Consider the following 25,118-nt stretch of genomic DNA (forward strand, 5'->3'; position numbering starts at 1 on the left):
AGAAGAAGATAGAAGCGCACAGTATATTCAAATATTGTAGATATATGTCAATTGAGTTTTATCATACAAAACAAGCTGAAGTACTATCAAAAACTCTTAACAAATTGATAAGGTAATAAAACACTCATTTCTAAAACTACACTTAAAAATCGTCAATTAAGTTCAAAATTTCTCAAAGCTGTTCTAAAACAACCAAGTCTCTAATAATTGGGACCAAAAACAACAGTAACGGAAGCAAAATAGTATCCTTTTGTTTTCAGGGAACCTGGCATGGCCTGTTGATTAGGACGCTCGAATTGCAATCTGCGGGTCGTGGGATCAAAACCTGTTACTAATCGTGCTCGCCATTTTTAATCGCAGAGATGTTATTGTGTGGCCTTGAATTCCAATATTGGTTGGTGAAGAGTAGCCCAAGAGGTGATGGTGGGTGGGATCCACTAGTTGCCTTCTCTTGAACCAATCGATTCAACATTAGTAGTGGCTAGCACAGATAGCCCTTGATTAGCTTTTTGCAAAATTCAACAAACCAACAACCAACATCTAGTTTCTTGGAATCATCCGTCTTGCTGTATGTATTGAGATAAAAACATCAAATAGTTTCTAACTACCATCTGTTAGGATTTTCACTTTTTAGAGTTTACATCATTGTAATGCAATAAATATTTTCAAACGCTTTATTTACATTGGTGAATATTTTTTAAAAATATGGTTATAAAAATTCAGCAACTACAGGCTGATCAACTAACATTTTATTATATATTAAAGTTATTGTTCAGAAATTCGGACCTAGCCGCTTACTTCTAATTCTGAAAAAAATGACGTCATTTGAGACTTTGGTAGGGGTTAGGCCTAGCGTGAATGTAAAGAAAACAAGTGCGTTGTTTATATCATGTCTGAAAATATAGCAGAGTTATTGTGCAGTGGAACTAAACTTAATCGTGATAAAGGTTATGCAAATTTAATGACGTTTTTGGAGAAGTCTCAGAACAGTAATTGTTCTATTAAAGATATTGAAGATTTACAAAGTATTTTTGTCAAACTTTTAGACAATGATACTTCAAGTTCTTGGGAGAAAAAACTAGGGGCACTGTTGGGTGTAAAAGGTTTACTTTCATTTGTTATTGCTTCCATAAAATGTCATTCCGAAACATCTTCCTCCAATGACAGTACCAGTGATGTTATTGAACTGTTAAAGTCAGAGAACTTTTTTTTAGAACTTTTTTCTTTATGTGAAAAACTTCTGACACATGAAGAAGTAAGAATTCGTTTGACATCAGGTGAGAAGCATGAATTCTTTTTTTTTTTATCAATGATTAGTTTACTTAACTATATTATGTTAGCCCTTATGTTAATTTTGCTTGTTAAGATAAATTTTCATGGTGTTTAAAGCATTTTAGCTATGGTACTTAAAGTTTAAACTAAAGGTTTTTGTCTATAGCACAGAATTAAAATGTTCAAAACTGTGAAGTTGAACAGTCTTTATAGGTGTCTCTTAATGGTGGAATGAAAACATAACGTAAACTTTAATATTAGGTAATGGGGTTTAGCTTTTGATGTATATATGTAGGTAGAGCCTTGTTATAGGGTTTTTTTCTTATTTTTTTTATAAACCTTGACTGGTATTCAGTTATCTGTAGATGTGTAGTATGAGCAAGAAGTTTGAATTAGTTTAGAATTCTATTTGATAGGTCTATGGAGGATATGTTGGATTTAAAAATTAAAGAAAGAGAAAGAAAAAATTGGAATAAAGATTTGGTGGTTCAATTACAATCTATCAGTTGCTGTTGTAAGTTACATTTGATCTTCAACTAATTCATACAATTAGTGGTGCATATATGTTTATAGGTAACTTCTCAAACACAGTGGAATGAAAATTAATTTTTTTAATTCATCAAAATTGGGACTTAATTGTTGTAAATTCAAAGATGATTTAATATATTGAAATTCACTCAATGATAACATCAGTGGTGGGGAATTTTTTTGAAAGTCTGATAAAAATGCTATGTGTAGTCATTTAACAAAATTTAAAATTTTGTTGGATAATCAACATGGTTTGAATAGGGGAAAATCTTGCTTTACTAAAATTTTGACATTCTTTGAAGAGATTACTGCTTATGTAGGTGAGGGTACAGGTCTGTGTGGATTTGATGTATCTGAATTTTTAGAAAACATTTGACAAGGTGCCAAATAAAAGGCTTGCTAAAAAACAATTTGTAAGTTTCAGGGATAGATTGACTTACTGGCTAGAGGTAAGAAAGCAGAGGGTTGTTATAAATGGAATTCATTCAAACCAGATAAATGTCACAAGTGAGGTACCTCAGGGCTCAGTGTTAGGACCTTTGCTCTTTTTGGTTTACATAAATAACACAAATGAAGGAATGGTCAATAAATTATTCAAATATGCTGATGCTATTAAGGTTTTGGGTGTTGCTGACGAGGAGGAGGATGTTGCTGTTTTTTGGCAGATTGCTTTTAATTTAATAAATGCATGGTAATATATAAGGTCTATCAAAATTTGAATTATTAGAATAACCTTAACAGTGTCATGGAAAAATAGATATTGGTGTTCTGATTTATCATTGTAAGCAATGTGCTGTTGCTAGTGGCAAATAAATAGGATTTTAGGTTGTGTCTACAGATATACTGAATACAAGTCTTAAGAGGTTATAATGTCGTAATGTGATATTGATTTTTCAGGAGAAGTGATAGGACTCTTATGTCAAATCCATGGTACCAAAGTTTATAATCAGTGCCAAGAGAGACTACTGACATTGATCAAAGACAACTTGGAAAGAGAGATTTCAGATGTAAGCACAGGAGTTTCACAAGAATGTAATGATGATGAAAAATCTCCTAAGAAGACTTTAGAAAGGGTGAGATAAATATGTATACATGCTTAATCAAAGTTTATAGAATATTATTATTTTACAGTTTTATTAATGCTTGGTGTAATTCCTAAACCTCAAATAACTGATTCCATATTTAAAAACTGGAGTTTTAATTATGTTAATGGTCACTTTAATTTGTTATTTCAGCCTACCCACTGTAGTTAATCACAACTTATAGTTTTAATACAAGAAGGGGTAAGAAATCAGAGGCATTTATTCTATCAAACTCATGGATGATCTTGTAAACAAGATTACCTCTTACCCTTTTTGTATCAAGAGAAAATAAGTTGTGAGATATTAATCTATCTGTCAAAGATAATCATTCCATCCATGGATTCATCCTACAGTTGTAATTCTCCTCTGAATCCTTTCCAGTAAATCATTATCCATTTTTACATAAGGAGACCATTCCTGCCCACAGTATTCCATATGAGGCCTAACAAGTGTTTTTATACAGATAATTATCTCATTTTGACATGTAATCAGTATGTCTAAAATATATCCTAAAAAAACAAGCTTTACAACTAGCAAAAGAGCAACATCTTGATGGCTAGAGTGACTTATCTACCACCATTTGAAAGAAATTTTTTCAGTCATGCTATTGAGTGGGTTCTTATATATAATAAAAATGGTATCAAGATTTACTCTAATTAACCATCATATACAAACTATTTGTCCAATTTACCAATTTATCCAAGTCCTTCCCTGATATTTCACCATCCTCAATACAATTATAAAACCCAAGAGTTTAATGTGATCTACAATAACTTATGAAATGTGCCTCTATAAATGTCATGAATGTAAATAAAAAAAAGCATTGTCCAAAGCACTTACCTGTGAAGCACACCACTGGAAACAAAGGTTTTATTTGGTTTGTGTGTGTTTGTAGTTGCATTTTGTTTAAATTTGAATCAAACCAATTTTTTCATTCATTAGTCATTTCATTTATTTATTTTCAGAAAAAGCAAGCTGGAAATTAATACTTCTGTTAAAAAAAGTAAATACTTATTACTAATTACAAGTATGACCAGCATTACGAAATAGTGTTAAGATCATTGGGTATTTAATGACTTGTATTTATTGAGGTCTGTTTTCATTATGCTCAGTCAGAATAAAGCATTGTCTCTTTTATTTATTTATTTTAGCGAGGAAGTGCTAATGCTGCTCAGATATTTCATGACACCGCTGGATGGAAGTGCTTGGAAACCAGCATGAAGTAAGGTTGAAGAATTAGTTTTTAATCATTGTTTGGCTAATATATTTTTTTTTATGATTCAACACAGTATAATGATAAATCTTGTTAGGTACCCATATTTTTAATTTGATCTTAACTACAAACTTCAACCTCTATCATTTGTGACATTTTATTGTCCAGTCAACTAATTTTAAAACCTTACTACTAAAAGTGATGCTTTATCTGCTGTAAATTAACATTAGCGAGTATCATCCTGTCATTCAAAGTGACTTAATGGAAGGGTTATAACTTTAATCATCTTTTTAATGGGAAAATAATATTTGGTTTATTTTCTAGCTATCCTTGGAAGGTTAACCCTATCGCCACGGGTAACCTTTACTGTGCATAACACAAGGTTTTTGTGTCTTACATTCAAAATTTTATTAAACTACTTTTTGTTTATGTTATACCAATTAGTATAGCATAAAATCTTAGCTAATAACCCATATCTTAATAGCATGTGAGTTTTAAGTTCTTAATTCTATAAGGCAATATTTAAAAAAATTCTGAATTTCACCTCATGTGACCCACATGACACATTTTCTCAAGGTATGTTCTTTATTTTATCTATCACCCTTCCAAAAAGTACGAAATTGAACATAAGTTACTCACTATAAGATTGTCATTGCTCAAACAAACCATAATTTTTATAGCCTTCAATTTTTTTTTGGTTACAGTGCTATCAAATAGAAAATCAGACTCCTCGCCACACCCACCTGTTACATCCGTTCTTTCAGGATTTGTTAACAGTTCTCTCTTACGTTTAATTATATATTACCTATAACCAATAGAAATGAAGATTTTCATCTATCATATGACATATAACATTGTGTTCTGAACAGATAAGCATCAATTTCACTTACAATACATGGTTACTTCCTGTGGGGAAGTTAACAACTATCTTGGATGAACTTGTAATGGCTCTTTTCGCATAGATAGAAAGCCAGAAAAATTTTGAGAGTTAGAGGAAATTGTCTACTTTTTTGCATATTATTAGTCTATATTCTTTGATGTATTATGTAATTAAATAAAAATTATTTTGTGCATTGCTACCATTAGTATAAAAAAGTAGGGTTAAGTGTCATTGACAATTAACAGTAGGAAAAAAAAGAAGATTGTGTAAGTACTTTATTTCTTGTTTTTCATGTTTATTATTTATTTATTACTATATAAGTAACTAAAATGTAAAAATAGGGATCTCTTTAGGTTAGTTAAGGTTAGATTAGGTAAAATAAACAATTTTGGAGTAGCTCGTGGGTAATGTAATTCGATAGCATAATATGAGCTGCATGTTCCCCAAGTGATTTACAACTTATAATGATGCGAATAGTTAGACACGGTTAAAAGTACAATCAAAAGAGCAATATAACAATAAAATTTAATTATAAATAGATGTATACTGTTACAAGTTTAAAGCTACTTAGGATAAACAAATGTAGTTTCATGTTACATTTGAATTCATTTTAGAAAGAAAACAGGATAATTCAGATTTTCTTCTTCTTTTTTTTTTTTGGGTGGTTTCGAGGTCAGTCAAATTGACCAACCTTGTATAGAGTTAGGGTAGAGAAAATTTCAGATAAAATATAAACTTTTACTGAAAACAAACTTGAAATATATTTAGGAGGTTTTAGAGATTACACAAATGAAATTTTTGAGATGAAGAAAAGTATTTTTAATCTTAACATGAAAATCAAGTTGCACACAGGCTACTTAAAACAAGTACTCGATATATTCAAGGACAAATCTATTTTTAGTTTATTAAAAATACTTCACTAAAAATTTTATTTTTTGTATATGAAAGACTTATAATGTTTACTGAAAGACTGCCAAATTTCGTGAAGATATACATACTATATTAAAAGTTAGTTGTATCAAATCTATAAGGACTTTGAATGAGACAAAGATGTCACATGTTTGGTCAAATTGACCAAGCCTGTGTTGAGAGAGTTAAATAAATTCTTGGATAAATTCTTGAAATAGTAATATTCCCTAGACTGTATGATAAGATACTCTTTTTACCTTCAAAGTTATGTCAATCTTACTTAAGTATGCAATAAATTTCCTTATAAAATATATGAAATCTGGGTCCTGTTAAGACTTACATAAGTGTGTAGAGTTATTGTGGAGCAATTCCTGGGAGAGTCCCTCAATCTCCTTTCGTTACCAGTTAGAGAATATTTGTAGTGAAAACAGTTATTACGTTTTGGGGTCATACATAACAGTTATACAGAAGTATACTTATAGTTGTCTTTCATGTAGATTTACTGTTGTAAAGGTAATCAAGGCCCATCCAAATTTTGTAAAGGAAAGAAATGCTGCAGGTGAAAACCTTTTAGATTTTACATGCTCAGGGTTGCAGTTTAGTGCATTTCTGATAGGGATTTAATAAAAATTTAACAGCTTTTACATCCATTGATTTTTGGATTTTTCCATGTGTTTAACAAGCGAAGTAACAAAATCTAGAATTTTGTGTGTGTAGACCTTTATTTCAATTGCATGTCATTTTATACTTCTGTTCTGGTTCAAAAAAGATTAAGTGCATCATTAAAATGGAAATTTTGAATGTTGATATGCCTGTAGCTTATTCTAATTAACTGTATAATAGGTAAATTATTCTGATGATTCAAGTCCTTATTCATTGAATATTATTTTCAAGTTTACTATATTGAAACAATGCACATAAATAAATTAGCTTATAAATGATTGAAAAGAAACTACATTTGTTACATATAAATTATCTCAACCACATCAAAATATTGTTGCCTAGCCTGACTAAGGTAATGGTGAGACCATTTAGAAAGGTCAAGTACAGCACCACCAATAAATCATTATCAGTTTTACCATGTTTTACAACTTATAACTGAAAGCAGTGATTGTAAGTATTTGCAAAAATTGAGTACCAAAAGAAATATGTTAATAGATATACAGATTCATATTTATGTTATTTACCAATTGTACTATATTTGTAGTAGCAATAAATATGTACATTTAATTCCTGAAAAAAATCAGTGCAGTTTTGACTGACTGGATGTATAAAAATTGAACTTTTTTTTTGAAATTTTACAAACTAAAAAATGATAGAAATACTGAATTCAATTGTAAGAAGTTTTTAGTGTCAAAACTAGATGCTATTAGTGATTTCATACAAAGTTTCAGGAAGTATGGTTAAATATTGCCACTATGAGATAAAGAAAAAATTAGGGCATATCAATGACACCTCTCCAATCTGGACAGGGTTAAAGTTCTTTTTTTCGAAACTATCATTTGCAATCATTTCAAAAATGAAGTTTGTTCTCAGTTTGCTTTGTGCTCATTCAAAAGACAGGTGGATGGGTTGCTGTCTAAAAGTCTGCACCAAGAGGCATTTTCAACCATCGAGGATATAATCACTCCCATCTTCCCTCACCATGCACAAAATAGTCACTGAATCCAGCCCTGATCTCTCCAAATAGTCATCAACCCTTTTCTTGAACTCTTGTGAGTTTGCAACTTTATCGCTTTAGATGACAACTTGTTCCACAGACTTACCACACCTTACTGGGGAAATAAAATTGCCTCCGCTAGATATGTGTCTCGTCTTTTAATCTTAAATCTATGACCTCTTGTCTTTGTACCCTCAAAATTCAATGTGAAAAAAAATCTCATACATCAATTTTACCAGTTCTCTTAATAATTTTGAATATTTCAAGATAGAGTGCAAGATATCTCAGCCTATCCTTATATGACCGTTCATCCTATTAGCCCTCCTCAGAACCTATCCAACAACTTAATGTCCTTCCTAAGCTAACAAGACAAAACTACAAATAGTACTCAAATTGAGGCTTAACTAGTAAGTTATACATTAAAATCATGACCTCTTAAGACATGTAGTTAATGTTCTGATATATATATATATACATATATATATACATACACAACACAAAATTCTCTTTGCTTTATTACTTGTGATAGTATACTGTCTTGAAGGCTTAAGAATCATATCAATGAATATACTAAGGTCCCTTTCTTCATTCACTTAAAGAGGATTCCCATCCCTATTATATGTGTAATTTATATTATGAATAATTCACTTGCTTAACCTTCACTGATCATAATTAAATGTCGTTAGCCTCGTGTTTGTCCATCTAACCAACTGATATAAATATCTTTTTAAATCTTAGCATAATCATCATTATAAACAGCCAGCACAAGTTTTTTTTTTGTCATCAGCAAATTTAACCACTTTCTGGAGTGTGCTCCTATGAATGTTATCAATGTGAATGACTAATAGCAATGGTTCCAGGACAGATCTTTAAACATTAATCCAGTTAGACTGAAATCCATTAATAACAACTTTTTGTTTCCCCCAGCTAGCCATCCTTTATAACCAACTTATACTCTAACTGATTTAATGTTTTTAATCAGTGTCTTATGTAGCATCTTATCAAAACCTTTCTGAAAATAGAAGTAAACTGTATTCACTCTTTTACCATCATCAGATAAAAATAACATTCTCCGAAAAAATTTATTACATGCATAAAGCAGGATATTTCCTCTCTAAAACCTGTATGCTTTCTGACAAAATTTTGAAATTCATCAAATGAACTTCCAAAGAACTTTTCATCAAATTCTTTAAACTTTCCTCACCATCTAAACAAGACTGATTGGCCAAAGTACAATTGACAGTGTTTATTTCTTCTTTAACCCTCATCAGCATACATGGACCCCAACAAATTTCTTTTATTTGTATATCTTTTTATGTAATTATTACAAATTAATATAAATTCCTGTATTTGTCAAGCAGAAACCCTGGATCAATATGACACTATTGTTTTTGAAACAGGCAGGTGGAGTTTGTAGCTATAATCTAATATTTATCTGAGGTCCATGCATATCATGTACTATCATTGACCATCACTATATGTGCAGTTTGCCCTATAATATATAAAACAAATTTCTAAACACTTATTTCACTATATAGGCTATTATAGAGGATAGTTAATCAGAGTAGTACTGTATCATCTCATCTCTTTGCATACAACATCATTGTGGTAAGCATGTATACACATCCCATTCCTCAGAAAGTGTTCTCTGGGATGACTGTTTATAGAAACCGTGTTTGATAATTGTTGTAAATATCCTGCTTATTGGATTTTCAGTCCATAGCCTACTATGAGGGTTAAAAATTGAATTAATATTAGCCACCTACTCTCCAATAGTTTGGTACCTACTCACTGTCCAATGACTTACCACAAATGAAAGTCATTTAAAAAAAAGTCTTCAGTATTTTCACAAGGCAAGAGTCTCCAAAGACTTATAAAGTTAGCTAGCATATCTTCCAGCTTTTTTCCATGTATGATGTCTAGAGTGTTCTTAATTTTAGTACTCATGTAATCATAAGCAATAAACGACACTTCATTTTTTAGACTTCAAAAATTCAGTGAAATGATGCAAGGTTTAAATTTGTATTTTATTTAAAATTTCTTTATAGTATTCAAAATATGAGAACTTTGCTTGTTTTTGTTTTACATGGTTGAGAGAAGCCATGATGTGAAAATTGGCTAATGAAGTTGATCATTTTCAAAACACATACTGACATCTATTTATCATTTAGATTAATAGTTTCTTCATTTAATTTACCTGCTAACGATAGCAGATGAATTTGGTTTATTTATGTATTATCATAGATCTCGTCTTTTCTACTTTGAGCTCCTAATCATCTGCTAATTATTACAAATAAAGTTACATTATTTATTTCTGTTTTATTATCTCCCATTTGTTCTACTTAATTAAAAAAGATAACCCAGCACACAGTTAACCATGTCTACTTTCTCTTTGATTTATGTAGGTGTTTTTATTGGTTACATTTTAATCATGCATGATATCTAATCATACTGTATTTTTAATATGGGGTGAAAATATACAAACTCACACACACACACACACACAGATATATATATATATATATATGAAGGGTTCTTTTATTGGCATTAAAATGAACCTCCATTATATTTCCCTTATCAACTTTTACAATTTCATATACACGTGTATGTGTCACATAGTCTTCTGCAGAGATCTGATTTGGAATCTGAAAGAACAAGTAATAGATTTGTGCTTCTAGTTCCATTTGTATATTTTCTTTATTCCTTTTAGGTATTTTTTAATTACATAACATTTGTTAAAAAAATACTTTCACATGTCTGGTTGGTGTAGGTTGAAAACTTTTGAAATGACACCAGAGGGAGATTTATGCACACATTCCTATTTTTCATCCAACCAATGTTTTTCCTACAATTAAGGGTAAATATTCTACTTAGAGTTATCAGGTGACATGTAACACTTTCTGCAAATCTACTGTTATTTCAACTAAATTTACTTGATAAGCTCTTCCACTCCATGCCATATTGATTTTTGAAACAATAACAAATGCAGATGATTGTATGACAATTCTTAATGTCTGTGGCGTATTTTAGGTTGTAAATTTTTATGAATTATTAACATATCAGAAAAGTTTGTAAGTTAGTGTTTGTTTATGGTGAATAAGTTATTCCCCCCAACTGAAAATCATCTGTCCTCCATCTGCCTCTAGACGAGAATATAGCATACGGATGTACAAACTATAATTACATTTAATCTCTAATGTCAGTCATAGAATATAGAATGTTTTTGTTAATACTAGGAATACAATCTTATAAACATTTGTTATTCATGATATTTTGTATTGCTGTGTTTCAGTTTAAAAATTCCTAGTATTTGAAACTGCTTTTAAACTTGTTTAGGTGTCTTCAGGCTGTGGTGGATGGATGCGGGACAGAGTTTTGGCCATGGATAACTCAGGAACTGTTGGACCTTTTGTTTCAATCTTTAAAACATACAAATCGTTTTGTTCGAGAAACAGGATATTATGTTTTAGGATCACTAATTGCATGTGGATCCCTACAGACAGGTAAAATTAGTGTATGAGCATGATAGATTTAAAAAAATTGTTATATCATCACAAAGTCCATAAGTTTGGAAAGAATAAATCTCAGCATTTATTAAAACTATTTATTTCAACAGTACCATTTAATCCTGAATTTAAGAAATGCATATAAGTTACAAACTTCCCATGATGGAAAATAATGATTAATTTTTCTTCTCAAAATTATATCCAAATAAATGTGATATGAATATATTTTCTATAAATTAATTATAATCTAGTAACAATATATGTATGGAGAATTACTATCTCATTTCTAGTATTTCACTAAAACAAAATTTAAGTATTGGTTGATTAGCATTTTGACTTCTGTATATTTTTAAGTTATGTTCAAATATTCTTCTTGATAAATCCTTAAAGACTGAAACACGTGAAAAAACTGATTCTCAAAGACATATTCATACTTGGTCAACTGTATGATCCTGCAAATTATTAATTGTGATAGTAAAAGCAGTAAATTTTATTATGAATTTCAGGGTTTTCTCTTTGGACTATCTGGTTTTGGTTTTGTTAGTCTGCTGAGTTTAATTTGGACATTTTCAGAATTGAAATGTGCTGCAAGTAAAACATGTTGGTTATTATAGAGTTGTAGCCAAGGGTTCTGATTGGACAAAATTTGGTGATGTTGTGTCAATGTGTCTCCTTGACAACCAAGCAAATGCAATGGGAAATATCAGTCAATGATTATGATTTTTGGACACCAGCAATACCAAGCGTATGGCATGAATCTACCCAATTCATTGTTATTACTCATCACAATCTCTACAAACCTATTCTCAAATATTATTACATTCCAAAAGTAGAGCATCATCCATTTATATATATATATAAAACTTGCTTGTTACAGTAGAAAGTACCATCATTTCATGCAAGTTGCATCTTGATCGGTACCATAACAGCCAAGTTATCGCTGCAACAGATAGACAGCTTTTCATCTTTATATAGTAGGTTGTAGTATATTGTATTCCCAACTGAGTGGATATATTGTTACAATACAGTAACTTTTTAAAGTAATACTTTAATTATTCAAACTAATTAGATCTTCATTATATCTATGAGTTACATGAAACTTGAATATAAGACAGGTTTCAGAAAAAAAAATTGATAAAAAATAAGTACACAAGTTACCTACATTAGGAGAATTGTTAATACCTGGAGAAATGTAGAGATCAAATTTCTGAACTTCCAGAAAACAGGATTGAACCTGAAACTTCTTGTATACTGTAGTAAGTACTTTACCAAATGACGTACAAGAGTAACCCATTAGTAGTTGTTAATAAGGTATTTTTCAACAACATAAAATACAATAGGAATACTAATAGTGTAGGTAAATTTGACGTTTAAAGGCATTAAAGTTATTTTTGTTGTTAACTACAAAGCTACACAATAGGCTAATTGTGCTCTGCCCACCCCAGGCATTGAAATCTGATTTATAGTATTTGAAGTCCTCAGATTTATTATAACCAGGTCATCCGAAAGGAATTTTCACATAGTCATAAAATGTATGCACTAAAACAGCATATTTGTTTTAAGCTTTTCACATTGTGGATAATTCTTTTATTATTATTCAAAACCTAGAATTCATAAGGGTTCCAATCAACATCTCTAATTTTATTTAGCATTACATCTGGCTGAACAGTTGTTACTGAACTAGAAATAAACCTGAATGTAATTGGATTTGTACATAATTTTGAAATGGTATGTAAAATATTAGTTCAGAAAAGGAAAATTTTATAAGTGAATTATTTAAATCTTTAATCACAACTTGTTTACTAAATTATCTGTATTGTTTAGGTTATTAATTTTACTAATATGATTGAGCACACTGTTAACACTGTATCAGTCTGGATGGGGGTTATGTTTTTAATTGTTATGTATATTTTGATATTTGAAAATAAATAGTTTTCATTTCTATAATAGAAGTAATTTTTCCCCTTTCTGAGGATTTACTATATTGTTTATACAGCTAGGCAATTATTATAAAAATTACAATGTTCCTTTGAGGGCACTGACAAACATTTCATAAAAAATAAGTACTTTCTACTTTGTCTTCCTCCCATCTTTACTCTAATTTTTGTTTCCTTGGAGACCTCTTGTATAATCCTGAACATTCTTCTCCTAATTTCAATCCTCTGTATCTTCCAAAACAATCCTGTAACTGTTCCCTTTGTCAAATGCCACTTTAAATCTGTGAAGAAGGTATAAGGCTTTTGTTTTGTAGCATATTTTCTATTAGGATGTTCAGAGTGAAGATATCTCTCATTAAATATCATTTTCTAAACCAAACTTAGCTCTCCAACCTTTTCTTTAATCATTCTGACATCACCCCAGTATAAGCAATATTTGGTATTCAGTTATCAACCAATCTAAGACTTTTGTTGTGGCTAATAAACCACAGTTTTTATTATATTATCAAGGCATTATGTCCAGTGATGCTCCCTAAACACAACTGAGAGATAAAAGGTCAAACCCTAGCTGCTGATAGTAAATGGTAGTTTTTTTACCATCCCAAAACTGGCTGCTGATAGTAAATGGTAGTTTTTCTACCATCCCAAAACTGGCTGCAGATAGCAAATGGTAGTTTTCTACCATCTCAAAACTGGCTGAAGATAGCAAATGGTAGTTTTCTACCATTTCAAAACTGACTGCAGATAGCAAATGGTAGTTTTTTTGCTATCCAAAACTGGCTGCAGATAGCAAATGGTAGTTTTCAACCATCTCAAAACTGGCTGAAGGTAGCAAATGGTAGTTTTTTTACCATCTCAAATCTGGCTGAAGATAGCAAATGGTAGTTTTTTTACCATCTCAAAACTGGCTGCTGATAGCAAATGGTAGTTTTTTTTACCATCTCAAAACTGGCTGCTGATAGCAAATGGTAGTTTTCAACCATCTCAAAACTGACTGCTGATAGCAAATGTTAGTTTTTCAAGTGTTGGACATTGTAGATTTGGGCACTCATATCTGCTCTTTCTATTTATATATTTATCTCTCTTTTTTTTTTCATCTGATAGGTGGTTTACCTCAACCACTGGATGTATCCTCATCTTCAGATACTTCTTGTTTTTGGTCATGTCCAAGAAATTTCTTTAGAATATCATCCATGCTAAAGAGATGCCATTGTTACAATTCTTTCCTGTAAATGTTAAAATATATCTTATTTTATTTATATAGTGTAGAAACTTGTTTATTCTAGATTCCTGTGCTGAAAAGCCATTCACAGCTGATCGATTTGGTCATCAGATAAGTAAACAACTTGCTGCTGGTCTGGCTGACAATTGGAGTCAAGTTAGTATATTTATCTATCACTTTTTAGTATCTAACAATATAAGTCAATATACATCTGCTGTTATAGACTGCATAGATAGAACTAACAGTTAAAGTCATGTTAACCTGTTAGGTTACTGACTGCTTCTAAATTAGAAAAATTGGTATTTCCAGTAAACTATAAACTTTATTACGTTTTGTGGAAGGATTGTAGGTTTAGGTGTAAACTTTTGACCTTAAGATAATTTCTCAGTCATGAAGTTGGCATTTTGAACATAAATTTGATACACAAGTTGGAAGTTAACTGTGTAACAATAAGTCTATTGATTAACTAGTTAATATTTAGTTCAGGTCTTAATTTATGAGTCAACAATGTTTCTTTTGAAACTTAGAATCTTAAATGTAGATGAGTGTATTACTATGTCACAGTTTCAAGTAACGTGATCTTTTATACTAGATTTACATGTTCTTCAACACATTTTTAGTCATCTGGTGGTAGACCCAATTTATCTAGAGCTATATCTAGGACATTTAAATTCATAAATGACATTTGATGTTACTAGAAACAGTGTATACTCTAGTCTAAAAGTCACACAGTCAGTATCTTGGTTCATTGCTTACAAAATCTCCAGCACATTTGAACATCTACATACAGAACCAGATTACATAAAACAATTTTCAAAGTAAATTGAAGGCTTTAAATAACTCAGCTACAACATTCCAAATTAAAAAACAATAATAATACCTTACACTTGCAAATGTGTAATGTTAGTGAAGAAACCACTCTGCAAGTTTTTCATACAACTTATCCACATGTATATTTATGTGTGGTTTCTACACACAAAACTTTTTCAGAATTATAGACAGAATGTGAAGAAACCACTCTGCAAGTTTTTCATACAACTTATCCACATGTATATTCCAAATCATTTGTGGAACTTTGTACTACTAATCAGGAAATTTTCAATATGGAAGACTATTCATGCAAATGTCTTTTACATACTGTATGTGGCTAAAGCTGTTTTCTTATTTATTATTCCAAATCATTTGTACTTAAAACTTTTTTGTCTGTTGTCAGTATAATAATGGATTGCAGCAGATAGCCTCAATAGCTTTGCCATAAATACAAATTATTTGTAGTGGTTCAAGAGATGTAAAATTATGCAAAAAGAGGAACTTGAAACAAAAGAAATTAATAACTCTTTGTTTGGTTTGATGTAGGTACGACTGGCTGCTTCAGAAGCAACCAGAAAGTTTTTATTGTCTTTTTCCACTGATGCTGAACAAGAAGTTTTCTTTCCTGAACTGCTACCACAGATGTGTCTGAATAGGTAAGCATCAAGACATAATAGGATAACATTACTGATATCAAATGAAAATGTTATTTTTTCTAGTCACACTTACAACTGTGTCTGAAGAGCTGCATATTTATCACTGAAACATTTAGTAATCTGTATGTATATAAAAAGAAATTCACTCTCTGTAAATGGGTTTGGTCGTTTTTTTTTATTTACCTTTTTTCATTTATGTTTTCTTATCTAACCTACAGAGTTTTTGTTTTTACATTTTAGTTACTTTTGTAACAATATATGAAAAATATGCATAAAAGCAAGAAATTTAATTCTTACATCTATCCTCTTTTTTTTTTTGTTTTTTGCTCTTGGTCCGTAATGAAATTTCACCTGTACTTTTTTGTAACCTTCTTAGCAGAGCATAAATAATTTTTATTTATTTCAAATATGTAATTCAGAACTTAAAATAATCACATGCACAAAGCATACCATGTCCTACAGCTAAGATAATTTAACTAGCTTTCTAACTAAGATATAAATGCCTTAAAATAATTCATTTACCTGGTCAGTAATAGTAATAATGGAAGTGTAGGCTGAATTATTCAAACGCTCTTATCAGAATGAGTTGAACATATGTATAAATTAGTAAATCAAGATCTTCATGTTCTTTTAGTTGCAAATAATCCAGGATCAAACATCCAAGAATTATTGAAATTTTGTGATAACTAGATGTGATAGGAAGGCATGGTAAATTGGTTTAGCTTTCTGGGTTATATCTCCATAAGCCAAGAAGATGGGGGGTTATAAAATTAGATTATGGCTTTGTAATTTCTATACTATAAATGTGTAATTCGTGTTAACCTCAGGATATCTTAGAGAGGGTGATGAGAAAATCTAAAATGGGTTATTCAGTACAAACAAATCATGTGATACAGACAAGTGAATATTGGGAACTTAAATATTTTCTTTAGAAATTAAAACTTATATTAAAGTTTGATTTATTAACTATGTTTTGATACTAAGTTTATTGATATATATATTGATAATAAAGTATTTTAATTAGAGTTTGAATGTAACTAAGAATTCACAACATGCTCACTTTGCCCTACCTGCATTTAAGAGGGTTAATAATCCCACTAATCTGAAAGTTCCCACACATCATTAATTTCATCCCCATTTTTTAAAGTGATACATCAGAATTTTTTAAGACTGCATAACCTTTGCAGCTAAACACTAAAAGTAATTTAAATTAGTTTTTAAGGTATTTATTTTTTTAGTAATATTGTAATATAAGGTCTTATTTTTCAATTTCATTTGAACAGCAAACCACAATTTTATATTCTGCATGCTACACATATATCATAAATCATCACATTTTTAATACTAAACTAAAAATGGTTTACTTTTCAAAGTTTTGACAGCTGTGTTATAAGTTTTCTGTTTGGACATGTTAAGAATATGCTTTCTCTAAAAATCACATTGAACAAGTTTTACAGAGAGTTCAACACAAGTCATTTTTGCAGATATGTCAGATATCATATAATCAAGGATTGTAAGAATTTTGTACTGATTCTAGTGTAATCATGAACTGGAGTCTTATACTTGTTGTCAAGTGACCTGATGCATCACCAATGAATTATTGTGCTTTAGGAATACTACGGAGAGTTTTGAAATTTTAAAAATCTAATGTTATTTAAAAAAACATCTCTAATAAAGTTCACTGGATAAATTGAAAGAAAAGGGGTTTTATTTTTCCTTTCACCATTTATCAGCTGTGACTGCTCACATTATATTGTAATCTGAAATGTGCTGTTAACTTTTGAAAACACGTGTGCTTATTATATTGATAATTTTTAATGAAAATTTACTATTTAGTAATGGTAAGGCAGTTATGTTGATTGTAATCTGTTTCAAGGTATTACGTGGCAGAAGGAGTTAGAATTTATTCCCAAGAAACCTGAAATGTGCTGTTAACTTTTGAAAACACGTGTGCTTATTATATTGATAATTTTTAATGAAAATTTACTATTTAGTAATGGTAAGGCAGTTATGTTGATTGTAATCTGTTTCAAGGTATTATGTGGCAGAAGGAGTTAGAATTTATTCCCAAGAAACCTGGAAGACGGTGGCAAAAAATGAAGGCAGAGAACTTGTAGAGAAATATATTGAGCATATGGTAATTACTAGCTTAAATAGTTTGAAATTATCTATCATGAGTTCTCACGTGTAGATTTATTCACATAATTTCAACACTGATGTACATATTTTATAGAAAGTTAATGTTACCGTTGCAATTTTTTAATATTCTTATTGTTTAGAGAAAATTCATAAACTTCTGTGATTGATTTTCAAAAAATCATTTGTTTTTATATTTTTTAAGGAAAACAAAATATGTGACTACCAGGGGTTTCTGTATATTTTTTATAGTATCTATGGGAATATGTTCAGTTTTAAATTTGTCATTAGGACTGGATTACATCACTTAATTTCTATAAAATAATAAAACTTAATTCCATTGAAGGTCTTTGTTAAGAACAATGATCATTTATTGTCTTTATTTGCTTCTATATATATTAAGATTGTCAGAAAGTAACACAATTTTGATTATAATCTGAATACAAATAAAGCAAAAAGGATCTAATTAAAATTAACATAATTTGAAAGCTTTAATATGATCTATTAATATATTCAATACATTTTTACCCTTTTATTGATGAACATTACTTAGCTCTGACTTTGAAATTGTATGTTTTTTATTTTTTGCTTTATTTAATTTTGAACTGTCTGTTATCATTTCTGTCATTGTTTTATTATTATTCTTAATTAAAGCCATGCTTTTATGATTATAATGTATTATAAATGTCTTTTATCATGCTTTCTTGATTGCCATTTCTTTTATACCAGACTTTATCCTTTCTTGATACACTGTATTAGGCTGAAAGTACATATTTTAAACAGCATATGATCTGTTTGAAATAATCTACATTTCCAGTTTTGGGTCTATCAATTTCTTCAGATATATTCTTGTGGCACCAAGTTTTTGAAGGAAACTTGTTGCAATGAACTAAGTCTGTTAGAACTCTAAAATAAACCAAAAATTAAACTAATCTCGTTCAAGGTTATTGAACATATATATAAATAACCTTTTGTTTTTAAAGCTAATAATGTAGGTTTAAGCAATTACAAAAGTACGGTTTATATATTTTTTTCACATTTCCATATGATGAATATTTTATGTTGTTTACTCACTTTTCAGGTAAATTACTACATCTCTCAGACACAGGCAGATAATCATGCAGTTCGTGAAGCTGCATGTGCTTGTATTGCTGAGTTGGCTTCAAAGGTATTTGTCTTAATTTTGTTAAGGTTTTGTGTTTGCTAAAATGTTTTTTTACAAAACATACTTTCATTACTTTCTTTTGGTGATCTTTTGTTACAAGTGTTTGTACTTGGGTGTTTATAATATTGTTCACTTGTTTTTTTTTCTATCAGTATAATTTGTAAGTGAATATTAAACTTTTTTATTTATGTTAAATGTTAAAATGAAGGATATGGTTAATAGTGAGTAAAGGCCATGCTTTTACTTTATTAACTGTACAAGCAGAACTTAAAGAAAAATACCAGAAACTTTTAATATATAAATGAAATACTACTGTATATTCAATAATGTGGTAAGTCTTACAACTTGTTACTGTGGAAGTGAAAAGCTGACTTAAAGTTAAATAATAAAATTTTATCTACATGTGTATGGTAGTCTCTGCTAGAATTAGGCAACCATTAAATCCAATATTTACAAGTTAAATGTTAATGAACGATGAAGTCCTGACATTTTCACATTATGTCACTACTTTGCTCTTTTCTCTTTATAGACCTAAGTTTGTAAGTGTTGATTTAATGCTGTTTTGTTTGGTAATACTATTCTTTTCTTTCCGAATTTTTATGCTTTCTTATTAAGGATGGTTTAATTAAAGTTCATTTTTATTCTTGTATTTCATAATGCTGAGTTCTGATTAAAGAAATGTACTAAACTTGATTACATATTGACTTGGAATATCTAGATATTATTTCTAATACAAAAACCTTCATTTTATTTCTGCATAAGAGTTTTTTAAAGACCTTTCAAATAAAAAGAGAAGCTGTAGGCCCACATGTTCAAAAGCTGTTACAGACTGTGGTGTTAAGAGTTTTATAAAAATCTTTCAGATAAAAAGAGAAGCTGTAGGCCCGCATGTTCAAAAGTTGTTGCAGACTTTGGTGATCTGTTTTCAAGATGACAGTTGGCCAGTGAGAGATGGTAAAAGAATGACTAATACTTTTATTTGAATTAATGACAAGTTATATGCATAGAACTGACCACTTATGTTATACTTCAACAGTGTATCCTTATCTATTACTGATGTCTCCCTTTCTTGTTTTCTTTTGTTTAAAAAATAAATAATGTTCTTTAATTTAGGATTTGCACAGACACAAATATTGATTTGCACAAATATTTATTTCTTATGCCAAAGATATGTTCCTGCTTTGCCACCTTCAGTACCATAAAATATCTGTTTTAGTACACTGTGCAACCATTTAAATCGGTCTGAGAGATGAATCATAAACCACTTGCAAATACAAACAAACCATCTCCCTGTTATTGTATAGATTATTATTTTAAAGTTAAATATTAATAAAGAAACTAGCTCCATTTCACTGGTTAATCATTGAAGTCATCAATTGGAAAATTTGTAATTTATTATGAAGTATTGCAGGAACTAAAAGATTACTGATTGTATATTCACAGGATTATCTATTTTTTGGACATGTTTGATTAGGTAGATATCATATGTTTTCCATTGCCTGTTTTTCATTTTTACACAAATCATTTATAGAAAAGATAAGTTGCAGTGACTTCAGGCTAGATACATAGCCGTAAGAGAGGTAGAAGTTGAGACTTTGTACAAAGCTTTAAGACAGGTAGCAGTTGAGGCTTGGTACAAAGCTGTAAGGATACTGTTTTAATTTTTTGAAATATTGAATAATTATTAATGTATCAATAGTTGCTACTATCAAGACTTCTTGAAACTACGTGTTTTTCTAACATCATGAATAGTTGCTTATAGAAATTCATATTTAAGTCTCGTGATTAAAAATATTCTAATACTAGAATTAACATGTACACGTATGTGCATTGCTCTAGATATTTAATTGTTTCTGTTAATGTCAGAATAGATTTTGTAACATGTGGTAAATATGAGTTATGGTGCAAAAAAGAGAGAATTTAGGATGTTGAGAGTCTGAAACAAGTTGTGTTAAGAGCTTTTTTTTAATTACCCAGGTATAATAAATGTTAGTTTGTTCTATTTAAAATTTTCAGTTTTAGAGAAATAAAATATGTATTAGTTCTCAGGATTTTAAATCTGAAACTTGCTCTGTTTACTTATAAGCAAAAATCTTTGATTATACACGTGTACAGAATACATTTTAAATTAAGTTCAGTTCATAAGTGAAATATTCTTAAATTTTACAGTTGTTCCAAGAGTAATACAAGTACATCAAAATGACTGAGTAAAGTTTTGAAATTTTAATGTTACATGATCAATGCACTAAATGTTTAAAAGAGTTGAATTAAAAGTCACATCTCTTGTTCCAGTAATTAATTAAATGGTGGTGGTGTTTTTTATTACAGCTGCATGTCTAGCAAGTGGCAACTTTGTCCTATGTTATCCAGAAGAAGCAAGGTAAATTCTCTATACTTAAGTTTGACTCGATGTCTCTAATGGTTTAATTAACATCTAAGTAGAACACCATTACTGCAATTTTTAATAAGTACTAAATAAAACTTTTTAGAATGTTGTTTTAACCAAGCACCACAGTCTTTTGTATGTGGTTGTGGTATTTTTGTGTTTCAACTGATCTATTCATTCATTATTTACAATATTTATTAAATTACGTGAACATTTTTTGTTTAACCCTATCGCCACAGGTATCCTTTACTGTGCATGACACAAGTTTTTGGGTCTTATATTCAAAATTTTATTAAACTATTTTTTGTTTATGTTATACAAAGTAGAATAGCATAAAATCTTAATTAATAATCCATATTCTAACAGTATACAAGTTTTAACTTCTTAATTCTACAAGGCAATATTAAAACAAAACCTGAATTTCCACTAGTGTGACCTACGTGAGACATTTTCTCTTAGCATGTCAACATCCCTATTTTATCTACCACCCCTCAAAAAAAAGTACGAAATTAAACATAAATTACTCTCTATAAAATCATTATTGCTCAGACAAACCATAATTTTTATAGCCTTCAATTTTGTTTGGTTACAGAGCTATCGGATATAAAATCAGACCCCTCCTGCCACACCCACCTGTCACATCCTCTCTTTCAGAATTCTTGATAGTTCTCTCTTACGTTTCATTATATATTACCTTTAACCAACAGAAAGCCAAATGACATATTATATAATGTTATGTTCTGAACAGTTAAATGTCAATTTCACTCAGAGTATGAACATTGTTCCTGTGGGAAAGTTAATGACTAGCTTGGTTGAATCTGTAACAGCTCTTGTTGCATAGTTAGAAAGCCAGGAACATTTTGAGAGGTAAGTGAATTTGTCTACCTTTTGCATGTTCTTGGTCTATATTCTTTGGTTCATTATTAATTAAATAAAAATTATTAAGTGCTTTACTATCTATAGTATAAAAAATTGGGTTAACTCTCTTTGACAGTCGACAGCAAGAAAAAAGAATATTGGTTAAGTATTGTATTTCTTGTTTTTCGTGTGTTTATTCTTTATGTATAATTATAAAAGTAACTAAAGGGTAAAAATAGGGATCCTTTTAGGTTTAGTTAAGATTAGATTAGGTAAAATAAATAATAATATAGTAATAAAAATGTTTCACAAGGCACACATGCAAGCAGCTCGTGAGTAGTGTAACTCATTAGTGTAATGTGAGCTGCATGTTCCCTGAGTGAGTTACAAATTATAATGGCACGAATAGTAATTAGACACGGTTCAAAGAGCAATAAAACAATAAAATTTAATTATAAATAGATGTATACTGTTATGAACTTAGAGGTACTTAGGATAAATATATGTAGTTTCATGTTACAATTTGAAGTCATTCTAGAAAGAAAAAAAGGGTAATTTAGGTTTATTTCGATTTGTTTTTTTGGTGGTAACGAAGTAGGTCAAATTGACCTTTCCTGTTTTGAGTTAGGGTAGATAAAATAACAGATAAACTATAAAATTTTACTGAAAAAAACGTTTAAAATGCATTTAGGAGGTTCTAGGGATTACAAAAAGGAAATTTGAGATTTGTGAGATAAGGAAAAGAATTTTTAATTTTAACATGAAACTTACTTTGCACATGGACTATTCAAAACAAATACTCAATTTATTCATGGACAAATCTTTATTTTATTTTATTAAAAATGCTTCACTAAAAAATATGATTTTTTGTATGTGAAAGACTTATAATATGATCTGAAAGACTGCCAGATTGAAAATTAGAAGTATTAAATCTATAAAGACTTTAAATGAGTACCAAAAGATCATGCCTGAAATTGGGCTGTGGTTAAATATTATAGTAGAATTAAAGAAGCAATAGGAAACATGTTATTCTAATTTAAATATATTTTATGGAATACATTCTTAATCTTGAAAATAGATGTTTTCTGAACACTTCTTAGGTAAAGTTTTTACTAATGTTATACTTAGATCTTGTTTATCATTTTTGTTTTTGTTGAAATTGTTTAGAAAAAAAAAGATTTGGATAAGTTACATGAACATATTACATTGTTGGTATATTAGCTTTCTGTATTGAATCACTTCTAACTTCACAAAATTAGTGTTAGCTAACCTGAGAAAAACATTTCTTTAATTTCTTCCTGAAAGTAGAAACAAAAAAATATTTAAGACAGGAATTTATATTTTTAGATTTTCAGAACTGTTTGATATTTTAATATACAACCTTGGTTTTGAAATATGTTTCAGTAACTGAAAACTTGCAAGACTGTGAAATTAAATGTACATTTGAATTGCATTACATTTGAAGATAATTTATTGTGTACTTGTATGTTTTATTTAAAGTAAATTATTTTGATATTTTTATCAAATAATCAGATTCTCGTACATTTCTGAGGTGATTTTATTTCAATCCCAATGAGCACATACTAGATGAAAGCATGTACTTTCCTAACAGAGCGAGAAACATAAAGCAAGTAAAAAGAAATGTTGTAAAAATGTTTGAAAAAACTTTTTCATATCTTTGGGAGTATTATTGCTAGATTTTGAAGAAGGTATTACTTACTTAAAGCAATGTGATGGACAAACTATATCCACTGTTCTTCACAAACCTGGAGGACTGCATATCATCTGTAAGGCAAGGTGCAGCTGGGGCCATAGCCAATGTTGTCAGAGCATATGGTGAGTTATGAATTGTACCATTTGTTGAGGTATTTTTAGGGCAATAACTAACAAATAGAATATTTGTAGAGTAATAATCAATATTGTTATAGTATATAGTAAAAGTGTTTCTAAGGAAATTATCAACATTATTTCAACTAATAGCTGGTTAATTCCTTAACATTATTAGCCTGGTACACTGACTGGACATCTTATTAACCCCTCTGTTATATTTGCAGAATGCTCCTTTTATTTACATGTGTAAAATAGACTGATCATATACTGCTTTAACCTTATGAAAATGTAGATTTAGACATACCATAGTAAGTAAATAAAAACAAAGATTTCATTGACTTTCAAAGGGTCTAGATAAATCTTATTAATTTAGCAAGAGTATTTAATGTGTTTTTTTACTAGCTATTTAATGTATTTTTTCATGAGAATCTTATCAGCATGATGTTCAAAGAAACTGTCAGTCATTAGTAAAACTTGCATACATTTGACATCTTTGGCCAGCACATTAATCCTATTTGAATCCCATTGGACACCTTTTTGATAAATTTTAACAACAACAACATTATCTGTATGCAGTTTAGTTGGTAAATTCACAACAGTAGTAAGCTTTTAGTATATTAGGTTCACAACACTGCTGGCCAAGTAGTATGTTAGGTTCACAATACTGCTGGCCATGTTGTATGTTCAGTTCACGACACTGCTGGCCATGTAGTATGTTCGGTTCACGACACTGCTGGCCATGTAATATGTTAGGTTCACAATACTGCTGGCCATGTTGTATGTTCAGTTCACGACACTGCTGGCCATGTAGTATGTTCGGTTCACGACACTGCTGGCCATGTAATATGTTAGGTTCACAATACTGCTGGCCATGTTGTATGTTAGGTTCACAATACTGCTGGCCATGTAGTATGTTCAGTTCACGACACTGCTGGCCATGTAGTATGTTAGGTTCACAATACTGCTGGCCATGTAGTATGTTAGGTTCACGACACTGCTGGCCATGTAGTATGTTAGGTTCACAATACTGCTGGCCATGTAGTATGTTAGGTTCACGACACTGCTAGC

The 25,118-nt window shown here is 30.0% G+C and overlaps 1 protein-coding gene across 1 annotated transcript in view; it reads left to right on the forward strand.

The window, feature by feature from the left end:
• The first annotated feature begins 830 nt into the window (after positions 1-830).
• LOC106459940 overlaps positions 831-25,118 on the forward strand; it is a 38,319-nt gene continuing 14,031 nt past the window's right edge. The window contains exons 1-11 of the mRNA XM_013919609.2: positions 831-1,277; positions 2,698-2,873; positions 4,034-4,104; positions 10,881-11,047; positions 14,274-14,365; positions 15,566-15,675; positions 17,710-17,812; positions 18,893-18,979; positions 19,840-19,930; positions 21,305-21,356; positions 23,947-24,056. Of these exons, the coding sequence (XP_013775063.1) occupies positions 890-1,277; positions 2,698-2,873; positions 4,034-4,104; positions 10,881-11,047; positions 14,274-14,365; positions 15,566-15,675; positions 17,710-17,812; positions 18,893-18,979; positions 19,840-19,930; positions 21,305-21,356; positions 23,947-24,056 (1,447 nt within the window). The 5' untranslated portion in view covers positions 831-889. The remainder of the gene's footprint in view (positions 1,278-2,697; positions 2,874-4,033; positions 4,105-10,880; positions 11,048-14,273; positions 14,366-15,565; positions 15,676-17,709; positions 17,813-18,892; positions 18,980-19,839; positions 19,931-21,304; positions 21,357-23,946; positions 24,057-25,118) is intronic.

This window comes from Limulus polyphemus, unplaced genomic scaffold, assembly GCF_000517525.1.
Source record: "Limulus polyphemus unplaced genomic scaffold, Limulus_polyphemus-2.1.2 Scaffold684, whole genome shotgun sequence".
NCBI classification, from domain to species: domain Eukaryota; kingdom Metazoa; phylum Arthropoda; class Merostomata; order Xiphosura; family Limulidae; genus Limulus; species Limulus polyphemus.